Genomic DNA, 25,870 nt, shown 5'->3' on the forward strand with positions numbered 1-25,870 from the left:
CCATTCACATTTATGAGCATGTAAAACAACATAATAAATCAAAAACTATTTGATTTTTTTCATGTACATGCTGTCATTGTTTCATTACAAATTGTAGAGCACTCACTCATCACTGTACTCCAAAGTGAACTGGCCTTCTTTGTCAACATGTCGGCCTAGCCATTGGTATGTTTTTATCTACAAAGCAATTTTAGGTAAACGTCCTGGCTAGTTGTTGTAATGGGAAGATATTATCATGTCATATAGTTCTGTGTTAAAATACATATTCTATGTCGATAGCCATGACTAGTTAACAATAGTTTAACTAGTATACAGCTCAAGACACTAGGCAACAGCCAAAGGGCCAGGAGATATGAGACGGCCACGTTTTTTTCCTTCTCCAGTTCTTTGTGTGAAGACATAACAACGCCATAGACCCATTCTTTTGTTTTAGTTTTCTCACTAGGGCATTTTTGTTTACCTTTCTTGTCATTTGGGTATCTTATGTACGTCATGTCGATTATGTATTTATTGTAAGTCTGACCAAAGCTCTTTCTCACTTTCTGGTCAGACGTTTGTATGTCTGATTGTAAACTTAGCTCTGTGGCCACAGAAGGCTTTTGGGGTTTCTGCTCCATCTGCATGGAATAGCCTGCAAGACGAGCTTAAATTACAGGATACATTAACTCTAAATTAATTCAAATGTATGATGAAGACCATGGAATCTGAGACCATAGGAAACTGTAAATGTTTTAATTGATAGAGCATATCTTCTTTCCTTGGAACTGTGTGTCTAAATTAAAACCACGAGCTCACTTGTCTGAATGTTTTAATGTTTGTTTTTGTCTGAAACTGATGTGTTTTTGCTGTCCTTCTTGGCCAGGTCACTCTTGTAAAAGAGATTGTAATCTCAATTCGTTTGTATCTGGTATACATTACAAATAATTACCTTTAATTAACACAAGCGTTCAATGTCCTTCGAATCACATCATTTGGAGCACAATTTGATGTTCCAGAGCTCTTAATAACTCAAACCAAACCAAGTTACAAGTTGTACAAGACTATTGTCAGTTTGGGGATATGTGTGAGATAACTCGTAAAAAATATAGGCGACGGATACTACAGAGTCAGACAAGAAGATGTTTCCTAGACTAGCTGATCCGTATCCGCTTCCATTAATTTGTGCTAAGCTAGGCTAGCTTGCAGCCGGATAGCTTTCTACTGTCAGCTAATTGACTAAATGTACTGAACACACAGAGGAAATTGGTATCTATCTTCTTGTGTGACTCTGAAGATGGTATACATTTCCCATAATGTCAACGTGTTCCTTTTAACCAGTGTGCGTGCTGCGTGGCAGACAGTCCCTCTCACCTGCCCTTGAAGAAAGCCACATAGAAGGGAGAGGAGTAGAAATTGACAAACTGGAAGATAAACACCTTGAAGGTGAAGGCATCCTCGTACTGGGTCTGTGTTCTGTGCATCTCTGTGATCAACAGAAAAAAAACACATCTTAGATTCACTGGAAATAAACATCAAAACAAAAAGGAAAAACCTTTAAAGGAGCAATCAGTGATTTATCTCATGAAGCCTCCCGGTGAAATGAGTTCCAAATGTAATACAAATCGCAAGTGACTCCCTCCAGTGCAGCTGTGCCCAAACTTTTGACATGGAAGGCCAAATGTAACACGGAGGGTGGGCCGTGGGCTAAATAATGTGACTGAACATTGATCATTTAATCAATACAACAGGCAAATAAAAGTGTCTTAGTTGCAATGTCAGTGTGTTTGTACCTTTACAATTTATAATGTTTATACGGTTTAATTTCTTCATATTTCTCCTAGCCCCTCCCCTGTGCTGCTATGACCGAATTTCCCCAAGGGGATCAATAAAGGAATATCTTCTCTTATCTTAGTTTAAACAAAATCCCTTCTCAGATAGTTAAATTGCATCAAAATAGACCATATATCTAATAATTCTCTGGAACCCTTTGGAGGGCCAGAAATGAAGTTGTGGAAGGCAGACATGGCCCACGGGCCCTACTTTGGGCAGGCCTGCTCTTGCGTGTTGTAGAGACCAACTTACTATCAGCACCTGTGAAATGGTGATGGTAAAAAGCCTGCCATCACCCCAGCCTCCATCTGCATTAGTCCCATTATCCAGATGCTCTACCATACACCATGTTGGCTCAGTATGTCTTGGATGTTTGTCTTTCAGGCCCTGTTCTGTATTTTACTAAAGCACTCCTAGACACATATGATTGGATATCACACAGTAGACGACGCTAAACAAATCATATTGTACAAAATCTATAACGCCATTATTACAGGCCACTTTGAGAGCGTCTGGAGCACATTCTCGGTTCCCACAAATCCGCAAAGCTTCACCAAAAGAATATTTCACCCCAGAGCCCAGTGTATAAATTCAAAAGCCTTATCTGACCTTGACAGTTCCAGCCCTCAGGCAGTGCATTTATTGAGTGTCCTGGTCAGTCAGTGCATTTATTGAGTGTCCCTGTGTCAATATATGGAATGAGAGGTGTCTCGGAGCAGCGCAGCAGCCGAGCCTCTTACCCCATTTTGTGAGCTGCTCGGCTAATGCAGTGTAGACCTGCCCCATCAGCAGAATGAGGGCCAGATTCACCATGCTGCTGGAGATGTTGGCTATGTTCCCTGCCTGGAGAGGACACACGCACACGCACTAAGTCTCCTGCACACACATTCACATTGGCATGTGTTTGAGTTACGCACAAAAGACTGCAGTAACTCAGTATCTCTCACACTCACACACACACACACACACACACACACACACGCACACGCCTCCACAGCACACACACGCCTCCACAGCACACACATAGATAGGGTTCACTCAGTAATACATGGGTGGGGGGGGTTTGAAGGAGTGCAGAGTGTAGAGCAGCCTACAGGGCTACATGTACCTGAGTCCGCAGCACGACACTCCCGGCGTGGTACATGATCACACTGATGATGCCACGGTACATGATCACTGTCACCAAGAAGATCATCACCACACACAGCTGAAAGAGCAAAATTCACTAATGAGGTGGTGGACACAAAGAGTTAAAAACAACTTTGTGATGAATAGTCATATTTTTTTCTTTTTAATAATACATCCACAGAGCTTTTAGAAAGGTGCGTATATGTATCATATATCATCTATCTGTATTATTGTATTGTGTTTTCTGAATTAATGATAAAAAAAGCAAATAATCAATTACATTTCTCACAAAGTTTTTTCTGAAATGGCAACTGAAAACGTTATTTGAAAATCTGTTTCAGTCAGATAACATATCACACATGCAGTTCAATATGAATATGATTATCCAACATCACATCCATATCTTTGTTTCGGTATCAGGCCCAGCAGGGATATCGTTGCTTTGTCAAAGAGGCACTGGGCCAACAGTCTGTCTTCTACTCTTCTGTAAACAATATAATTCAGCACCTCATCATCATTAGGTCAGCAACATAAAATATGGTGTTCATTAATTAATGTCACGCAGATCTCTGATCCAATTGGAGCCAAATGAGCAGCCAGTGTTTCTGATTGATTTATAGGGGTGGAGGAAATCTATACAGCAATATAGAAATGCAGTGTTAGCGGGTGGGAAACCCGGCAAGGGTGGGTCCTGCTGTTGTAAACAGCGACTCCTACAGTTCGGTCGGGGCGCCTGCACAGCAAGGGAAGGGTCTGGGAGAGGTAGTGTGACCTTCCACACGTTACACTCTCCCAGTAAGAGTCCGCGCTGCCAGGTGAAAAGAAGCGGTGGGCTGGCTACACATGGTCGGAGGAAGCATGTGATAGTCTCCCCCCTCCCAGACCGACGGTAGGGGGTAGAGTGCGCAACGACCAGGAGGGGGATTGGGAATTGGCATAACGACTAACATTGGGATGGGAGAAAAACGGAAAAAGAAGGGGGAAAAAGATAAGAAAAAAATAAAAAATAAATAAAAGAATATTCGTTGACAGCCCTACAAGTACAATTAGTTACTGCACACTACATCACCCCTGAGTGGAACATGGAAAGCCAAACTTTCCCCCACTGTACCGAAAACCCGTACCGAACCTTGACTTCAAAACCGGGGTACAGTATGTACCGTACCGGGGTTTTTGTGTACCGTTACACCCCTAATATTTTCTATTGAAAATGTTGACAGAGTTTTCCGTTGGGGACATCATTTGCAGTTGAAAGAAGGTAATGTATTACAATATCGCAATATTACAATATTGTGACTCTAGAATTGTGATAATAATGTGTTGTGGGGCCTCTGGTGATTCCTACCCCTATTGGTTTAATGGGGACATATTATGGAAAATGGGTTTTGCCACAATATGAGCAATACATTTGCTTTGATTAATCCAATTGGCCCTGCTTTTTGAACACTGCCTTCCTAATGTACTGCCCAGTTTGTAAACGTGTTTTACTCTAGGGTGTGGGTAGTCAGGCAGGGACGGAAACAGTTAATTTAAAATGCGGTGTGTGCTAAAGACATCAGAAACGGTGTGTTCAATACAAGGGAAGAAAGGGATATGGAACATAAACTATTAAAATTAGATTTAGACCAGTTTATTTGAAATAAAACGTGCAAGGAAGTTGTATAAGTGTTGAAAAAATACATGATATTATAATTATATTATTATGTTCTACTCTATTATTATTACACCATGTAATTAACACCACAGTAAACTCCCCTCCATGTATCAGCCCACTCATTTGTATAATTTTCACTAACTCTTGTGCTAAACCCCAAACCACTCACTCCAACTCAAATTGTCTCAATGCAACGCTATGCTCCCTGTCCCCCTCCACCCTCTCCTCTGAAATCTTGTCAGCTCTACCTTTGAGTGAGACTTTTTCTGCTCTCCCTTCAGATACGGCAACATCCACCCTCCTGTCAGCCCTCTCTCAACCTCCTTTGACACGCTTTACCCCCTCTCCAAGAAGCCTGCCAGACGCATGGCTGACAGATGCAGTTAGAGGAGAAAGACAGAGCCTGTGGGTGAAAGCCCTCATCTTTCACTCTGTCATCTTACTCTCCCCTTACAGATGCCGAAGTTCTAACACTGGTGACGTTGAACCGTCCCACTACAGTTACACCCCCCCACCCCACCCCGCCCGTCTTTGAGTGCATCTCCTGTATCAGTGCTCTTTGCCATAATCACAGAGGAAGAAGACACTTTCTAGACACTAATTAAACGCTGCTGCTTTTGCCTCTTTGGCTGCTAGATGATTTGATTGAAATGGATGGATGGAGGTCCAACCTCATGCCGGTCAGATGGATCCGAGATGTCACTCTAGTGCCGTTCCTTCAGCCGCGTTCCCTTATGTTGAGAGGGTAAAAGTAAAACTAGATTATCAAGCCTCTCATGTAATATATATATATATGTATGCTAATGCAGTATGCATGTATGATGCACACAATGTGTGTGTGTATATGTACTGTATGTATGTCTGTATAAATATTTTACCTGGAATATGTGGATTGCTGAATCGAGCGTTGGTGATCTGCTGGCATAGATGAGATAGCCTCTGGGATACTCAGATGACTGAGTGTGTGTAGCAGTGGAGGGTCTTTGCAGTATCTAATCTGACCTGTATCTGTAACTTCTATCGGAGTGGTTGATCTAGATCAGCGGTTCTCAAACTACGGGTCACGACCCAAAGTGGGGTCGCGTCGCGGGTAGGTGACAGTGGGGTCGCGCATTGGCAAACAAAATTATTTATTAAAACTCCGATCGAGTTTTCCACCCGGCAGCTGTGTGTATTTGCCATGTCTCGCCCCTTCATCAATGGAGGCCGACACACGTATTCCAATACACATCTCACTACACCCTGCGCATTTATAATCGCGGGGATAGGTTTGTTGTCAGAAGCATTGCTGGTTGGCCGCGATGAAATGGGCTCTGCGCATAACCAGCACTGAAGTGAGGTGGCAGAGTATTCGCCTTTGTTAACTCGGAGAAGAAGCGCAGATTTTCCTTGCAGACAAAAACAACACATTGGCAGAGAAATGTGCTGATAATGAGCTGGAAACTCCGTTAGTGGCACTCGAGGATAATCAGTGGAGTTTTGGGGGTATTTACTCAGCTTGATGGCTTGTTGTAGGAACAGAATGCAGGAGGCGCTCAATGATCTTTCGTGTGACGATAAGTCAAGTTCACTGAACAGGCCCTCACAAAGTTCTGGATATCATTCCGGAACGAGTACCCAGTGTTGTGTAATGCTGCGCTGATAAAGCGTGTCCCCTTCGCATCAACATATCTCTGTGAGGGCAGATTTTCAGAGTAGAGGCGGATCTCTGCCAAAGCGCACATGAGCGCATTTTCTTTTCATGTTCTGGCAACATATTTTGGCTAAAATATGCCTCGTTTTATAAATGTGTATACAGAAACAATTCCATTGCTTTTGTTGATAATATTCATTCATTTCATTGATAACATAGTGCTGTAATTTCATTTTCGAAAACAACGTGTGCTTTTATTTTGATATTCCTTATTTCCATGTTGAAATTACGCGATACATAAAAGTGTGGGGTCGCCAAAAAAATTCCTAAATAAAATGGGGTCGTGGTATATGGATTGTCCCAAAAGTATGACACCCATCAGTGGCGACAGTGGCTCGGGAGGTAGAGCAGTCGTCTGGTAATCCGGAGGTTCCCGGTTCGATTCCCGCTCCTCCCGGGCAGCATGTCGAAGTGTCCTTGAGCAAGAGACTTAACCCCTAATTTCTCCCAATGAGCAAGTTGGCACTTTGCATGGTTGCCTCCGCCGTCGGTGTGTGAATGTGTGAGTGAATGGGTAAAATCTGAGGAACAAATTGTAAAGCACTTTGGATAAAAGCGCTATATAAATGCACCATTTACTATACAGTACCATCGTTCACTCCAGACTTAACCCACTGCAGCAAAGACGTCCATCTCCAACGATAACCATCATATTACTCATAAACCAATGACTAGATACAGTGTATTCATACTCGTACAACTGTGTAGAATAATACTGTACATACATTATTTTAGCTTATACCATGTTCTCTGTGAATAATCTTTTCTGAAACCATTTAATGCACATGTAGTTCAGCTCAAGTTAAATCACCGTTCTAAATTAATCTGCTAATCAACATGTAACCATAAAACCAGCAACATTAAAAGATCACAGCTGTCAAAACTATTCGCTATCAACTGCGGCGAAGCTGACTTATTAACTTGATAAACTAACGACCAGGAAGGAAAACACACTAATGGCAAGTGCAAAACCTTCACCAAGAATTGTGAATGATTTTGTTTTATGTTGATGGCAGATTACCATGGTATAAGCGGAATAAACTTGTATGTGTGCGTCAAACGTTTTTAAGGCAAACCACAAAATCAGCTGGAGGGTCGTTCTACGCCTCTACACGTGCCTTAAAACCGCTTAACACATACTCAGTGATTATCCCTTACATATTTACTCTGTAGATTTTTCATATATAATCCATATTGTTGTAAATTCCCCACTATTTGTTATACTGTGTATTATTATTTCCATTCAGGCACTTCTTTGGACAGCCCAGGGGTATTATTAGTCCTAGTAGTCAGGCATCTATCTGGACAGCCCAAGGGTCCTTAGTCTGGTAATTAAATACAGTTGGTGAATTGGCAGCACCTGTGCCTCCATTGCAGACTGAGAGTGTGTTCCTGAGGAAGTAAGTTACCAACAGCCTCCAAATATAGTGCCTGTGGTTTATGTTAGATAGATGTCATGTGTATCCTGCATTGTGTTTCGTTAAGATGCTGTGACTTATGTGTATGATGACTTGGGGGTTGCTGCTTTGTGTCGTGTTTGGTTCGTGCTGCTAATTGAGCTAATGCTAACCAACTGGTTATGCTATATGGCATATTGCCATTAGCGTGTTAGCATTGGCATTGGCTCGGTTGGCCGCATGGCACGGAGTAGCGACTAATCATGGTCGTGCATATGGGTCACCTAGCAGCCTGGTGCAGGCAGTGTATAATGTATATGACATTTACCTCTGCTAATGACTATTGTTTTCTGCTTATGTGTTACAGAAACCATTCTGAAACACTCAATCTCTCATTGATCCATCCATTGTTCCTTACAACCTGGATGGAAATCACTCACTCAATCACTCTGAGATATCACTCTCATTCAACAACATATCCTAATTAAACTACAAAGGACTGTTCTGTGTCTGTCCGCTCTCTGACCGGGGTTGTGCCGTTTTGGATAAAGTGGCTCCAGCAAACATATCTTCAATACATACTGTATACACATGCTATATATGTATACTACAATACACCTTACTGCTCCTTTGCATTCTGGTAGATGCTAACTTAATTTCATTGTACTTATACAAATCAAATCAAGTATGAGGGGTACATCTGGCTTTAGAGATCTCAAAAAAAGAAGGAAGCAGAAGGGGAGCCTCCCTTGACCATAGATGTGAATTCATAGAACAGACATGCTTGTTCTATTCAGTGGCCCAGTGGGGCACAGTATATAGAATTCATAGAATAGACATGTGTGTGTATATATATATTATGGTCTTTGTATGGATTTGTCAGTCTGAACTGTTATTAAGGTGGGAAATAGCATACTGTATAAACTCCTTGCCTTTTGGTTAAACGTCTTCATATTAACAAGCCTACAAGCTGTTCAGAATGGTGATGTGACAAGAGAGACACAAGCAATGAATTCACTTTGATTACTCGGTTAACTGTGCTTTTCAGAGCCAGGAACAATCTAATGTACTGCCCAGTTTGTAAAAACAGTGAAGGAAATCATTAAATAAACATTTGGTGTGTGCTATATACCCACTGATAACGCTGTGTTCAATACAAGGAAAGGTGTGGAAATCAAATCATTAAGATTAGATTTAGACTAGTTTATTGGCAAAATAAATGAACAAACATGTTCCACAGATTGAAGGAAGTCTAAGATTGGTTAAAAGATACACAATATGTCCCCATTGATGCAAGAGGTCTCACCATGATGACGATGACCATGGAGCCGGTCAGCATGCGGGACAGCCGGGCCTTCTCTGGGAAATAGGGCTCCTTGACACCAGTCACTGGGTTGTGCTCCATGGCAGGAGCCATGGCTGCAAACTCTGGCCGAGGACGCTGCTGTAGAGACAGACAGGGAGGAGGTCAGTATCTGGAGAGACGGACAGGGAGGTCAGTATCTGGAGGGACAGACGGGGAGGAGGTCAGTATCTGGAGAGACTGACAGGGAGGAGGTCAGTATCTGGAGAGACGGACAGGGAGGTCAGTATCTGGAGGGACAGACGGGGAGGAGGTCAGTATCTGGAGGGACCGACAGGGAGGAGGTCAGTATCTGGAGGGACAGACAGGGAGGAGGTCAGTATCTGGAGGGACAGACGGGGAGGAGGTCAGTATCTGGAGGGACAGACAGGGAGGAGGTCAGTATCTGGAGGGACAGACGGGGAGGAGGTCAGTATCTGGAGGGACAGACAGGGAGGAGGTCAGTAGTTGAGGACGCTCCTGGAGGGACAGACGGAGACGAGGTCAGTCGAATTTTGATCGTCACGCCTCTTTTTTGGGGGAAAACAACTCTAGGAATAAACGGGGATTAGATGGCATTTGTTCATAAACTACAACTTTAGGACAAACAGGGATATCAAGGCCCAGAAATAGTCATTATCTCTTAGTTTTAAGTCACTTGGATATTCATAAGTGTGACATTAAATGTCCAGGTAGGGAAATTAGGAAATATCTGCAGCTGAATGGGGAAATGCCATAGTGGAAGACTGAAAACAGATCAAACCTAACTTTTACCAATGGTGTGAACTAGGGCATCGATCTAAAGGAGCCGTAGTCGACTGCAAAAAAATTATAATATTTTTTTAATCATACTTTCCAAAAGCAAAGAAGCCTAGACGCATGGTGAACGCTAATGGCGCACATACCAGCGAGGCTAACTGCCTAAGAAAACGGGCACAGAGGCACTGAAAGAGGATTTCACACACTAGACAAATATCAAGATGTATCCATCAGTGGACCAATTGCATGCTTTCGCAGAGGACAAGAAGCCTTCAGTCAACTCCTTCAGACATTAAGCACCCCCACAGCCCAAATGGAATGATGCCCCAAAATTTGCATTCAGGGGGGTAGTCTACTACCGGCAAATCTCGGCCAATCAAAATCGACTATACAAATCCTTAGTCAGGGACGGGCCTCGTGTGAACGCTCAATGATGGCCAGTGTTGGAAAGTAATTGCTTTACTTAACATAATGCACTAACAAAAAAGATAGAAACAGTGTCTGTGTTTCCCCCAAGGCGTGGCAGCAGAAAAGGCAAAGTACCGGATGTGCCGGTCAAATGACTCTACTGAGTCAGAACCCAGACTCATTGCTGGGCTGCTAGCCCTTCTCAACAACATACGTAGATGGTCAATATGGTCTGAGAAGCACATAGACCGTCTGCCATAGAGACACAAATTCCAAATACCTTTTGTGCACATGTATTGTTTCTACTGTAAGTTATAAAAGCACTATTTCAAGGTGGGGGAAGAGGACACTTGTCAGACCTCCTCTTCCTGGAAGTCCATACAGTCCCAGTGGTGCGCCAGGGTGGCCATCTTGCGTTTCCAGTACTCCAGGAAGGTGACAGCCCAGAACGACATGAAGACACTGAAGAACACTGTACCTGGGTGGTCAAACAGGTAGCCCACCTGAAACACACATTAAGACAGACCATAAACACACCAGGATGTTCCCCACAGCCTTCACGCTGTCACTGTAGACTGTACATTTATTCTGGTTATGTACATTTAAAGGGATCGTTTAGAGTTTTGGAACCGTAGCCCTATTTACTACATAATGTACAAATTATGTTGTTGGTCGGTAGAGTCCTTTCTCAGCAAATCCATGCTGTTCCTCATACTAGCTCAGAATAGTTAGCCACAAACCAATGTAAAGTCAATGGGGTCAAGCTGACTGAAGGTAAAATCACCCCACTGTGCATACAAAATAGATTTCAGTTACCTTCAGTCAGCTTGTACCTTCAAGAGCTTGACCCCATTGACTTTACATTAGTAACTAAACAGAGCTAGTATGAGGAAAAGCATGGCTTGTGCTGAGAAAGGATTCTAAGGGTTCCAAAAATCTGAACTATCCCTTTAACATTCATATTTTAGGCATTCAGCAGACACTCAATAGTAGCATTTTAGATCGATGCGTTACCAACACTACCAAACAACAATGAAGGAGCAGAGAAAACTGAACAAGTAAAGATTTTCATAAAATAGTCATATTCTGTAAAATAAATGAATCATCTACAACAATAGAAAATACGACAATAAGGGTGTGTTATAAACAACAATAGAGCCAAGCTAAAATGTTCACATTATACAGTATATAGGTTCAAAACAAGGGCAAGATGCAAGTAGAGGAGGAAGGTAGAGGAGAGGAAGAGGTGAACAGATGTGACTTTCAATCAACAACAAAAGAGAAGGAGTGACTGCAGTGCTGACTACAGTTCTAGGTCTCGTTAGTGCACCTAAAAGGACATAGAAACAACATTACTGAAACGGAACCTGGTTACAATTTAGTGTGTCAGTGGAATGTCAGGCTTCAGTACCTTGGCCATGGGGCAGATGTCAGACATGTTCCAGGGCTGGCAGGTCTTACACAGAGGACACATCAGAAAGCTGGCTCCACTGTTACAGATCTCCTTACTGGTGACGGGCACAGAAACACAGATTATGCATCGAAGACCCACGGCACCAAACAATATATAATATATATATAAAATATATATATATATTTTAAATCATTCTTTCCAAAAGCAAAGAAGAAGCGTGGCGAACACTAATGGCGCACATACCAGCGAGGCTAACTGCCTAAGAAAACGGGCACAGAGGCACTGAAAGAGGATTTCACACACTAGACAAATATCAAGATGTATCCATCAGTGGACCAATTGCATGCTTTCGCAGAGGACAAGAAGCCTTCAGTCGACTCCTTCAGACATTAAGCACCCCCACAGCCCAAATGGAATGAATAAATAATAATAAATAATTATAATATATATATTTGTTTTGCATTCAGGGGGGTAGTCAACTATCGGCAAATTTAGGCCAATCAAAGTCGACTATACAAATCCTTAGTCGGGATAGGCCTAGTGTCTTGTGAGGCCCCAATGGGAACCAAACCCTGGCAGTATTAGTGCCATGCTCTACCCACTGATCTACAGTATATAGGACAGGACTGGCAGTATTAGTGCCACGCTCTACCCACTGATCTACAGTGTATAGGACAGGACTGGCGAGTACTGTATCTGCTCGGCTCTACCTTTTCACATTGGACTGAATGAGATGGGCAAGGGGCCTGGTCCCTGAAATGAAATGAATCTTCTCTGAAAGGACTTAATAAATACCGACACCCGTTCTCAGGTAGAAAACGAACCATCTCCTTTTATCATTCAAACCCAATCGCAGCCGCCAGAGTGAGAGCTCCTTAATTGCGTGGATCAATTTGGGAATTGATTTTTGCTTCGAGGTGGATCACAAAGCAACAGACCTCACTGTGCACAGCAGCAAAGTAAACAGATTGCAGGTGCAGACAGACAGGAGAGCAAGTGGGAGAGTTAACGGTGAAAATCAGCCTGAAATCACTTGTTGCTATGGATATGATTACACCACTTGCTTTTATTAGAATGAATCTGTTCAGTGAGCTGCATAAGTCACGACCACGCGCACACAAGCTGGTCTTCACTATGGCAGTGAACAAAGAGGAAGAATATCAATGCGTGTAATGGGATCATCATTATCTGTTAAATCGCTTGTGTTCAGTGTTCACACCGGGAATTGATGCTCGCCGGCATAGTTTTTTTCCCAAAGAGCGTTGGCTTTTTAATGTGCAGTCTACATGAATAATGAAGCTAATGTCCTCCCGCCTCAAAGACACTGAAAGCTTCGAGAGTAGAGACATTGCTTCGTCTTCCACTCCGTTTCATTTTCTCCTGGTTCTTCATTTTTACGGCGCTGCAAATCTACTAGGAGTGCCCCCCCCATACTGCCCTCAGAGGAAGCCCCCCCCCCCCATACTGCCCTCAGAGGAAGCCTGGTCAGCAGCTGCCATGGAAACAGATTGGTGAGACAAGGAAGAATTGAGGAGGTATTATTATGCTCCTCTTTCTCTCTCTCTCACACACAGAAAAACACACAAGTGCCAAGTGAAATGATCAGCCGAAGTGGTGCAGTGTTAGTAGAGTGGAACTCACCAGGGTAATGCATTATGTATAATAAACCAGAGCATAGTCATACCCTGTGCGGTTTAGTACAATTAGGTTTGTTTTCATGTGGAGAAAACTGTCACTTTGCTTTAATATATTTGTGTGTTCAAGGCTCCCATCAGTGGATCTTAATTTTAAAGGAACTGTTAGGGTGTATGATATACATATTATGGAATATGGGTTTTGTCTAGACTTTGTATGGATTTCGCAGTCTTCTGTGTTATTTAGGTGCTGGGGGTAATTTACATACTGTATGTACTCCTTGCCATTTGGCCAGGGTTTGAAGTCTTCGGATTCAGCTGTCACAGTATGCAGATGAATTTGCTTTGATTAATCAATAAACTGTGCTTTTTGAAGCCAGGAACACTACCTATCTAATGCACTTCCCGGTTTGTAAAAGTATTTTACTCTTGGGTTGTGTGGGGGAGGGCCAGGCAGGGGAAGGAAATAATTTGTTTTAAATGTGTGGTGTGCTACGGTGTGTTCAATACAAGGGAAGAAGGTGGTCTAAAATAAATAATTAACATTAGATTTAGACTAGTTTCTTGCAAAAAAAAATAACCCTATGTTCCACAGATTCAAGGAAGTAGCATACAAGTGTTGAAAACATCCATAATATGTCCCCTTTAAGAATCCAATGCAGAATCCAGTGCTGTCACCGAAATCGCCTGACATTATTGAAGAGAAGCCTGCAGAGCAGATTGAGCTCTGCTGAGCTGGAGTGGTGCTGCATCAGGTGATGCCTGGCTCGTCTCCTGGGGATCCAACAGCCCTCACACCAAATACTGCAATTTATTTAAGATGTCAAACTTTCTCATACTCTGCTATCGCTCTCTCTCTCTGCTACAGTGTTGCTGCTGTCTCACCTCCACTGCGTACAATCAATATGTGAGTTGTCTGGCTGAACTACAGTTAAATGATGAATTGAAAATGGGGGACCCTGATGTAAACAAGACGAAAGTCTTTCTCTGGTCTGCATCCCCTTAACAATTGTATGTATTGAGCTGTACTGTACTGTACCCATTCTGCAATCTGTTAATAAACTTTTCAATCAATCAATCAATCAAATTGAAAAATTCATAGGTATAAGGGTACAAATTAAGGGTTTTATATGTACTTTGGGGGGGGGGGGGGGGGTAACTTCAATTCAGTAGTTAATACCTGTATATGAACATTACAGATGATTTCATACCAAAAAGGGAAAGGTTATCATAGCAATATTAATTTGCTCCATATCGTCCAGCTCTACTTTCAGCACCAACCTTTTTGTCAGAGTAGGTGACTTTTTTCCGTGGCCTCTGTTTGCGAAGACGCTCTCTGATTGGCTAGCCCGCGTACAGCGAAGAAGAAAATAACCTCTCTGATTGGTTGAGCTCCGAAGGGTCTCTTCCGCCTTGTACATATATATTCTCTGCTTCGAAGTGGTTATGCTTTGGCCCTCTTTCGAAGTGGGTTATGCTTAGAGTTAGGGCTAACCCTAACTCTCTAAGCATAACCCACTTCGAACCAGAGAATATATGTACAAGGCGGACATTTTTATCCCAGAGCCCTTCGGAGCTAAACCAATCAGAGAGGGTCTTCGCTGTACGTGGGCTAGCCAATCAGAGAGCGTCTTCGCAAACAGAGGCTACGGAAGAAAATCACGCCTCTCTCCCTCACACATACACAAACTTGACTGCTTGTGTGTCGGGGACGCGTGTAGCATTCCCAGCGGAAGAGTACGTCGCGTTTCTCTGATTGGCCATGACGCCCATGTGACCGCGGCAGCGCGAGAGAGCGGCAGTGCGGAAATAGGCTGCATCCTCCACGTCAAGAAAGACAGACAGGCATTCTCTGTGACAAACCCTAACCTTAACCAACTCCGAAATAATGCCTAACCTTAACCCTCCCTAACCTTAACTTAACCCTAACCTTAACCAACTCCGAAATAATGCCTAACCTTAACTTAACCCTAACCATAACCAACTCCGAAAGAATGCCTAACCTTAACCCTCCCTGATTGATTGATTGATTGAAAACTTTATTAACAGATTGCAGAATGGGTACAATACAGTACAGCTCAATACACACAATTGTTAAGGGGATGCAGACCAGAGAAAGACTTTCGTCTTGTTTACATCAGGGTCCCCCATTTTCAATTCATCAGGACATATATGACATACATGACATACAGATAGTCAGTACTGCTACATCTATACATTTATGACATACCAGATTTGCAAATACAGTACTGTTTGTGATACAGAAGGAGTCAAGAAAAGGGAGTATATACATTTGACGTAGAAACTGTACATTGGAGGAGGTTGGGTGGGGGGGGTTGGGTACATTGGGATATTGACAACCATACTGGGTAATTTACATTGGAGGTGGTTGGGGGGGGGGGGGGCACACTGTATAAACAAGTAAAACTGTACATTGAGGGGGGGGGGAGGAGACACTGTACAAACAAACAAAATTGTACATTGGACTATTGACAAAACCATACTAGGTAACTGACTGTACATTGGAGGGGTTTGGGTTAGGATATTTACAGGGGCCAGTGTTGAATTGCAGTCTCCCGTAGGTGTCCCTTGAGAGAGGTTTTGAAAGTGGGTAGTGATCCACATTCCTTTACAGCTTTGGGTAGGGCGTTCCACATTGATGTGGCATAATTGCGAAACGTGTTTAGTCCCTTATTTGAGCCGAATCTGGGTTTAACATGATTTGTGGAGCTCCCTCTGGTGTTGTGATCGTGGTATTCACTGACCTTTGGGAAGTATTTTGACATGTACATGGGTACCTTGGTCGTGTAGTGTATCTTGTAGACCAGGCCCATTGCAAGTTGCTGTACTCTCTAACCTTAACTTAACCCTAACCTTAACCAACTCCGAAATAATGCCAACCTTAACTTAACCCTAACCTTAACCAACTCCGAAAGAATGCCTAAACTTAACCAGCGGAAGAATGCACGTTTATAGCGAGAGATGATAAACCTTACAGCAATGCATGTCCCCTTAAAAATGGCAGATATCTCACTTGGCAACAAAAAAAATAACAACTAGTATTTCACCTAATTTTCCAGACACGAAAAACTGCCCACAATAATTGAGTACCTCAGACAAAGAAGCATATAAGACAATCCGTTTGAGGTTTTCAGAGGAACATTGCTTTCAAACATCATTATCTAAAAATGGTAAGTTAGAGTATTGTGTTCATTCATAGTTTGAGACAGTAGAGGTTAGGTACTTTCTTGTGATACTGTATATCACATTCACTTGTGATTTGGATAGATTTTACAACTGCAAATATATGGGCTGTCAAATATCAAAACAGACTTATATGGTTCTTCAGTGCAAGGGTTAAATTATTGTGTTAATGGAAATTATAGGAGGAGGGGACTCACGCGGCTGTGTTACTGCCCATGGACAAGATCCCGGACACAAAGACAAAGGTTCCCACTCCTGCCGCTGGCAACAGCCAGGCTGTGTAGAAACCTGCAGAGACACAAACCTCCTTTTACCCCTTTAAGCTCAGAGCGGTGCAGTGGGTGGGTGGGTGTGGGGGCATTGCGTGCTTCAGAGCTGTTTTATACTGAAACAACCTTGATGGAGAGGTAGAGGTGGCTTTTGTCCATTAGGAGTTTTCACACATTTTGAGGAAGATGATTTCATTACCGAGGTATTTATTTTAAAGGCTAGACTCAGAATGACGGGACAGTCTTCTGCATACATATTCTTCTGTAAACATTAGGGGTGGGAATCACCAGAGGCCCCACGTAACAATATTATCACAATAATAGAGTCACGATATTGTGACTTTGCGATATTGCGACATATTGCGATACTGCAATATATAGCAATTTATTACCTTTTTTCAACTACAAATTATCCAATAATTTTTATTGCAGCAAAATGGGATTGTCAAATTATTATTATTATTATCATAATTATTTTTCAAATATCGGTACTTGGTGTCACTGTATCGATATAATATCGGCATGCTAAATATCATGATATATCGATGTAGCAATATATTAGAATAACTGGTACATACACAGTAAATGTACTTGGCAGTTTACGTGATACAGATCACGATCAGAATTACCACTCACAGTGATGCAACCTAATACATTTTTTTTAAATAAAAAAGCACCTTCTTATTGTATGTGTCTGTGTGATACTTACCAAGCCAGGCAAAGTACAGAGCAATCTTCTCCCCAAAGTATTCTCTGATGTGGTCCAGTGGCTGGTACTTGTACCATTTGCACCAGCGGGCCCAGTAATGGAAAAGAACCTGTCTCCGGTTCAGCTCATCAGGACGGATCTCGTACTTTGGCAGCTCAAAGGGCCCCTACAGTAAGACACACACACACGCACAAATCAGTCTCAAGACATGAGGCACGTTTTCATCATCTCACTGAACTGTGAGAGTGTCAAAATCAAGCCTCATCAATCATCAATAACTTTGAAACCAAATAGATTTTCGCACAACGGTTGATACGTTTTGGGATATGTGTGAGATTATGCACCTAACAGATCAGGTTTACAGTATGTCTGTTAGGTACTCCTTTGAGTCTAAACGAATAGTTGAGTACAATACAAATATTACACATTGCTACAATCTGTGTGGAAAGCAAGCACAAAGATGTAAAAATATATTATTTTATCATTATTAAGTCAAAGTCTTAAAGGGGAACTATCTTACTATTTCTTTCACTATTTGGGCAATTTTACACAATTCCTGTGAGTCTATGGAACACATCTGTAAGTTATATTTTTTTTAATTCAGCAGTTTCTGCCCTTCCAAGCTGTTTTTGGCTGGGCTCCGCCCATATTCGCAATACGCTTTGAGTGACAGTCACCCACTGCACTGCACTGCACTGGCAGATACCTTTTGGGGGAGAGATAGAGATAGAAAGATAGTGAGGGACTAATTAATTTCGCCGCGGGGGGGGGGCATAATCCCACGGGACAATGCATTGGTAACTTGTTTCAAATTACAATATATATCCCTGTGAATATTATTGCATGGATCAGAATATGCGCGTGTGAGTGTGTGCGCTTCGAGTCGTCAGTCTGTGTGTCAAATGCAGGGGGAGAGACAGAGGAGAGATCGCTCTGTATGAGCCCTCTCTCTATCTGTCTCTCCCTCTCTCTCCTTTTCTCTCTTTTGGGGAAGTGCAAGTGTCTGCTGTAAGCTTCCGCATTATTTCCACTCACTCCGTTTTGGTCATTGTTGATTGTGGGCGGTGGCTACAACCACAGAGGGGGCTGAGATATGCACTTCTGAATGGCTTGGTTCAGTGGGGGATGTTCTTGTCTGAGCTGAACTGAAGAAACGGGACTAGCTAGAGATTTCACATCTAGTCAGTGTTGGTACAACCCCACATTGCTAGAAAACAATAGAAACCACAGGAAAAGGCCATTTATAAGACAGTTCCCCTTTAAGATCATGTGCTAGGTCAAGTCCAAGTCCTTTTAACTCTCTTCCAAGTCAAGTCTCAAGTCGTGAAACTTGTGTAACTTGAGACCGTTTTGATTACTCTTGTATCTCCACTGATGAACTGATTCTTTATTGTCAGATTTGTATTGTTAAGCTAGTAAACACACCGATAGCATTATTATCTGACCTCATGCAGGGGGAAAGCTGCGGTGTACGCCCCTTCATTCAGCAGCCTGGCCACGCCCACCTCAGCTTTCTTCTTTTTACCATATAAGGTCCTGGACAGAATCTCATACACCTGGAACGAACGGATAAGTGAAGAAGCTTCATTGTCATTATACTGCTGTGCAAGACAACAACACAGCAAAATTATGACATCACTCCCAGATATTAAAAGAATATAAAATTCATAAAAGTCATAATAAAAGCAGTACAAAGTTAAAGTACTCAAAATCAAAGTACTCAAAGTACTCAAGATCAAAGTACTCAAAGTACTATCCAGTGTGCAAATAAGCAGTCACCATTAGCAGCATACGATCTAGCAGCAACACAAGATACAAACAAGCAGGGCTTGACGTTGACACCTGCCCACCTGCCCAGGGCTAGTGAAAATGCTGAGTGGCTAGTGACTTTGGAAAAACACTAGCCACAGTGGCTAGTGAGCCAAAAAGTTAACGTCAAGCCCTGCATAGCTGTGTCAATGATAATGTTCACGGCATTTGGAGCAATAATATAATTGCTAGGTTAAACACAGCCAAGGCATAGCTGTGTCAATGATAATGTTAACGGCGTTTGGAGCAATAATATACTTGCTAGGTTCAACACAACTCTTCCACATCTACACCCTCCATCTTGTCCCAGTCAGCCGTTGCCCCAACTGGAGCTCCTTTTGCGGCTGAGTCACTGGTCGCAGGCAGTAGTAAACAATGGAGTCAACAGTCAGAAGCACAGTTGTACAGTTGGCGTGTAGCAGTATGATTACAATGATACTGTCCCCAGCAGGGGTTAGTGAAGAAGAAATTACCTATATTTATTACTTTTTGGGTGGGGGTGCGAGTGCAGGGATTTTTGGCTAGTGAAAATGCTGAGTGGCTAGTGACTTTGGAAAACCACTAGCCACAGTGGCTAGTGAGCCAAAAAGTTAACGTCAAGCCCTGCAAACAAGTATCAATAGTCAAGTATCAATAAACAAGTATGGCACATGTACTCAAACCGGTTCTGATTACCACAGGCATGATGGATCCACTCTACATCTCGCTCAGTTTTCCTATGCTTTTTCTTTTTGTCCTTAGCTCTATTTATTAAAAATAAATTTAAATGTTCTTATGTAGATACTATTGTTACCTTGTATATATATGTGTGTTTCATTACATGTATATATATTACATTCATACCAATTCTTTGCCTGTTCTATTCTCTATCCATCTATCATCCATTACAACACTATTATCACCGACATCCAAGTTGGGGAATCCCCTTTGAACAGCCCATCTGAGGTTTCTCTCCCCCACACCGCCTGTGGTGCTTTTATTTCTCCTATTGCTAGGTTTTTAGTGAGTTGTTCCTTATCTTCATTGGGGAAAGTCTGGGTGTGTTGCATTTATTTATGTATTTGGATTTGATGGTGTTTTTTAGTTTTTGATCTTTTGTGATGTTTCTTCTTGACTTGTACAAGAAGACTTGTACAGCCCATGGGGGCTATTCCATGTGATCTCGGGCTATACCATTTTTTTTGATTATGTGTACATATTGCACGTCAGTGAGGCGAATGTATATGTATATATGTGTGTGTGTGTGTGTACAGTATGTGTACGTTGTGTGTGTTGTGTTGTAGTGGGTGTGTGGGTATATAGTACTGCATGTGTATTAAAAAAAGAAGAAAACGACTAACCTTTGTACTATTATGTAATTAGCTACTAAGTATTCTACTATACCTATACTACTACCTACTATGCTAATATGACTATACTACTATGCACTCAAGAATGTAGTACTCAAGTTTGACACTGTTTGACAAACAATATCACTTACCATTAGCTGCCAGAGTTGTGCCCTTCCTGGTGATATGTTGCATAGAACTTGTAAGATGTTTTGGATAAAAGCATCAGCTAAATGACTAAATGTAAATGTCAATGTAAATATGTGTGTAACCGGAGGTGGGTATACTGCTGAGAGGTGGGTAAGCCCTGTATCCCTGCGTAATACCAAAGACAACAATACTGCAACCTTGAACCTACACCACTAACATACAGTAATTTGGGTAAGTATATTACCTAGGTGTATAAACAAGTCCTATTACTTACAATACGGTGTCTCTGTGTATTTGTGAAATACGTTTCATGGTTGTCACAGCCGAGGAACCTGAGAAAAAGAGAAAAAAGGACAGAAACAACCAAAACGTTGTAACAGGTTCTTGTCACCATACATTGCTACTGTATAATGGGGCAACATTTTGAAGCACTTCTCCACAGTATCAATATGACATGATCAAAGATAATATCAACTCAAGTCAAAGGATACTGTGTTTGCAGAGACTTACTTCCCCATCTTTGACTTGCGAAAGGCACACGTGTAGTAGTCCAGTGGCCTGTTTGGCACTGATTCTGCCATGGTGTTGGGTATGCATAGTCTCCGCAGTATCCGAGCAGATGTGTTGAAGTCTGGGTTTGGTTGTGCCTGTGTTCAGGAGATCCGAAAAGCAGCATGTCGTAAGCATACGGCATAACTTTTATACTCTTCTTTTAGAAAACAATGCCATGACTTACCTGTAGTGGTGCTCTTAGGCAAAGTTCCTCTGCATAATATACTTGCACATCCCAGGGGGCGCTAAGTTTCAGAAAATGAATTGTTTTCTTCTCGTTTGCGGTCTCCTCCTAGTGGCATGAATAAGAGAAACAATGTGGAAAATTGTTCAACTTGAAGAGGTGATGAAAAAGAATCATTAACTCATTCACGGCCAACCACGACTATAGTCGGGTTATCTTGCCATGCGTTGAGCACCAGAACCAGAGTATAGTCTGGTTTTCGATCATTTTCATACAAACATTTCAAACATTATTTCACACTGTCTTACATTATATATGGTCCGGGCGGAGAAATGGTACCCGGGCTTCAGTCGAGCCCCTTGGAACGCGTCCAGCACACTTCATGCATAGTTTGTCCCATTTCATGTCAGGGACCCGATGGACATAAATACTGGAAATCGCGATCAGACAATTGGTATATTGTTTTTGCAATACCTCCTATCAAAGGTAAGGACTATAACATCAAGCCTACTTTTATCCTACAATGATTTCACATCGATCGCAACGATCAACGTATGTAGTATTCAAAACGTATGCCGTTGCTGACTATCAGAGCATCACAAAACGACCCCCCCCCCCCCTTTGATGCCTTCATGATGAAAAATAATACCTATTATATACCTTTGATTTGGAAATAATATCGTGTCCAGCCGAGCAACGCGAACGACTTTCGCAAAATGCACACATCGCTCCATAACTCCGCTTCCAGGAATTAGCCCGGATCACTCTGAAACTATACAATATTCACCACGGGATAACACGCGAACGTATACATGAAAAATGCACTCTTTTTTACATGTTGGACGAGAGATAGTGACTGTCAAATGAGCCGTAGTATTGTCTTCATAGCTATAATATAGAATACAGATATAGCTCTGCAAACATCGTGACGCACAGTGAAAATGCCTATCTTTTAAAGCGTGGCCCATTGACTACAAGGATGGGGATAATGGCTGGCGCTAAATGAGTTAAGACAACAGAATAAACAACATGGTAATTGACATCTATGTGTTCAGAAAAATAAGAACCAACCAAAATGTTAATGCAATTTTAAAGGGTCAGAGTCAAAAACGCTAGAATTCATCTCCTGAACATCTCATGTCCTCTGATATGTCTGACTTTATTGAATGACTGGATAAAGGTACATGAAAGAAACATTCTCTTAAATACATCATTATAGAGCATCAGCAGCAGTGTCATTCATGTAATTCTGATGTAATTTGTCCCAACAGAAGGGGATTTCCTGGTTTGATGGGGGTGGAGAGGAGGAGGGGGTATAGTGGGCAATAGACCTACATGCAATCATAAAGTGGAGAAAAGGCCTACGGCTACTGTATGTGTGATTAGGGCTGGGCGATATAACGATAAATATGGCGATATATTTTAATAATCGATATCGAATATCGAAATAAAAAAAAAATCGAAAAATCGTTTTTTTTTTTTTTCTTTTTTTTTTACCTGCAACAGGGCAGTTTTAAAACCAGAGACAGTGGACAGACTTGTCTTTCTTGCCTGCAACTTAAAGTAATGGCTTTGCTTGTCCAAATGACAATACTGACCAAATTCAGATTTCTTTTTCTCTTGTCCATTTATTTTGTTTGCTTTCTAATTTAAAATACATTTTGAAACCGTCTGTACACAGTAGGCTATGTGTGCTAGCAGAACTAGACTCCAGTCACGAGTCACGGTGCACATGTGCGGTGGTTTGTCCACCAAAAAAGCGCCAAAAGATCGAAAATAAACTAGCAGAGCCAGAACTGTTCAACTCCTCTGGAGCCACAGCCAGCAGAGAAGCCGGTTTACTTTAGCTTTTAAACCAGCTGCAGCCTGAGAACTGGAGTGTGAGGGGATGTAACACTAAAGATGGCGGCAATGACAAAGAATTGCTGCAAAATAAACATACATCTGTTGTTAAATTTTTTTTTTTTTTTTTTATACTTATAACAATTCGATAATTATCGATATCGAGAAATAAAATAAAATTATCATATCGTTATCGCGATATGATTTTTTTCCATATCGCCCAGCCCTATGTGTGATGTACTGAAACCTGAGTTTATTTTATTTTATTTATGGAAAATTGCAAGACAAAATAATCCAAAGGATGATATGAAAAGTACAAACACTTAATTCCATCATGGTCCCAACAATGTTTAAAAACAAACAGACAAACATATAACATGTAATAACTAAATAATCACTTACATTCGCTACGTGCCAATGACCTACACCTGGGTACCACCATTGATCACATATCTCCCATGGCATATCTAAGCGCTAATATTGTCTGTGAGCCATGTTTTGAACCTCCAAGAGGTTGGCTAGCTATGCTCTTTATCTGTGGCGGCAGCCTATTCCAATTTGCCGCTCCGCTGAACTTATTGGCACACTTTACACTTTGAGTTAACCCATTTCATCGTGAAATCATTGTCTTATGTAGGAAACTTGAATTATGACTATCCAAGAATGGAAGAGACTCTCTTCTCCTGATCAGTTTATTAGGGGACCACAGCTTAGGCTGATGTTTCGGTAGAATGCCTTCATCAGAGCCTACCAGAAAGGTGATGTCAGGGGTCAATATATAATATATAATAATAAACCTGCTGATGAAGAGCAGGTGTGTTTGAAACATAACAATTTTGGTGCAATAAATAAGTGGACATTGGAGCCCTGCAGAGTGCAAGCTGTTTATTTATTAGTTTATTTTTAGTATTTGCTCCTACCTCTATAAAAGGCCCCCTATACTGACACCCACATTATAGTCGTATCATTTGAAAGTAGAAGGGAAGCTGCTCCGAAATTCCGCAACACAGGATCCTTTAGGAAACTAGCAAGCATGACTGATGGATATATCCTTTGATGTTACCTTTTCCAGCAGTAAGCCGGCACTCTCCAGATTCTGGACAAATTTGTCCCTCCACTGTGCCAGTTGCGCCTTCCTTCGCTCAGACCTGCTTGCCTCCTCAGCGACCACATTCTCCCCCTCCCCCCCACCGGCGGGCTCACTCTGTCCCCTCCCTTTGGCGCGGCGCTTCCTCCGAGAACGCACCTCCCACACCAGCACAAAGTCTAGAAGAAAGGTTGGCCGCACACAGAGCCGAGGGGTTGGACTGACGTTTGACATTTGTAAAGCAATGGATGTTGGTAAAGAAAGAAAACAACTGCCCACTCCTCCTATCTGTGCCAACATACCCACCTATTTTGTTTTTTCCATCTCTGAAGTAATTCCCCTGGAGTGGGACTGGTTGGGTGCTGTTTGTATCATAGTGCATATAGATGGGGTCCTCATCATCCTCCTCATCATTACCAGCCATAGCACAGAGCTGAAAGCACCAACAACAATTTACTTACACTGTACCTCATTATCAGGGAATAACAAATAACAAAAAGTAGACAAATAACAAAAACAACAACTGATGATATGGCATTTTCTGCACATTTCCTGGCATTCACAAGTAGTGCATATTGATGATCCTTCATTTCAAACACATCGTATCTGAGCTTGGAATGATCTCTGGCTAATAGAAGCCATAAAAGCTCATAAAAGCCCTCCACTTTGCAATTATTGATTTCAAATTCCATCTTTATGAAAAGATGATAAGAGCAAAATGACTACACTGCCTTTTATGATGGAGAAGGATCTTTCAGATCATGCTAAAAAGAAATCAATACCGCTGAGTGAACAAAGCCACAAAAGCCTCAAAATCATGCCTCTAGCACAAATGCTTGAAGATAATACTGCAACATCTTGAGAAGGTCAGTGAGGCGTGAAGGAACGAGACAAGGCAGTGGGGTTATGGCTGGTGTGTATAAGTCTGTCTGTACATTATGGATACCGAGACAGAGAATGAGAGTGGATTTGATTGTGTGTGTGTGTGTTGCATTTGGAGCAGGGATACAGACAGTATGTCAAGCACTCACATATCTCGGTGGGATGCATCCTCCGTTCTGCAGACTCCCGTAGCTGTCGGCTGCTGGGGCTTCGCCAGCATAGTCCAGATCCAGCAACACCTCTCTGTCCTCCATCAGCAGTTCAGAGCCCTTCCTCAACATGACGAAGAAGATGATGATGATACAGTGGTGGCTCTCACGGAGAAGTCTGCTGTGGGACATGTGTGACACATACAGTAGCCACATGCATTACACTCCACACAGTACAGGATACATTCACATGTTCTGTTGCAAAGGTTCACAATTCTACCTCTCAAGACTTTTGAAAATGAGGACATCAGTGAATATGTTTTGAAAAAAGAAGCGATAGAAGAGAGAGAGAGAAAGGAGAGAATACTATACCTTTACTTGCATAAAAACGACAGCTGGACAGGGGTAGGAAGGAGGAGTGGAGGGTCTGGATGTGCAGCATTCTGTGCCTCCTTCTCTCTCTCTCC

At 42.1% G+C, this 25,870-nt stretch overlaps 1 protein-coding gene across 1 annotated transcript in view; it reads right to left on the reverse strand.

The window, feature by feature from the left end:
* Positions 1-25,535, reverse strand: part of ano11 (anoctamin 11) — a gene marked incomplete at both ends in the record, with an annotated part of 106,976 nt that extends 81,441 nt beyond the window's left edge. Inside the window, 15 exons of the mRNA XM_084333452.1 lie at positions 1,351-1,462; positions 2,550-2,652; positions 2,918-3,016; positions 8,988-9,125; positions 10,550-10,693; positions 11,602-11,698; positions 16,640-16,730; positions 17,421-17,586; positions 18,866-18,976; positions 20,982-21,039; positions 21,218-21,354; positions 21,444-21,551; positions 24,349-24,551; positions 24,679-24,805; positions 25,404-25,535. Of these exons, the coding sequence (XP_084189578.1) occupies positions 1,351-1,462; positions 2,550-2,652; positions 2,918-3,016; positions 8,988-9,125; positions 10,550-10,693; positions 11,602-11,698; positions 16,640-16,730; positions 17,421-17,586; positions 18,866-18,976; positions 20,982-21,039; positions 21,218-21,354; positions 21,444-21,551; positions 24,349-24,551; positions 24,679-24,805; positions 25,404-25,535 (1,826 nt within the window). The remainder of the gene's footprint in view (positions 1-1,350; positions 1,463-2,549; positions 2,653-2,917; positions 3,017-8,987; positions 9,126-10,549; positions 10,694-11,601; positions 11,699-16,639; positions 16,731-17,420; positions 17,587-18,865; positions 18,977-20,981; positions 21,040-21,217; positions 21,355-21,443; positions 21,552-24,348; positions 24,552-24,678; positions 24,806-25,403) is intronic.
* Positions 25,536-25,870: the final 335 nt, after the last annotated feature.

Source organism: Notolepis coatsorum (genome assembly GCF_963971535.1).
Source record: "Notolepis coatsorum genome assembly, chromosome: 17".
In the NCBI taxonomy this organism is placed as follows: Eukaryota; Metazoa; Chordata; class Actinopteri; order Aulopiformes; family Paralepididae; genus Notolepis; species Notolepis coatsorum.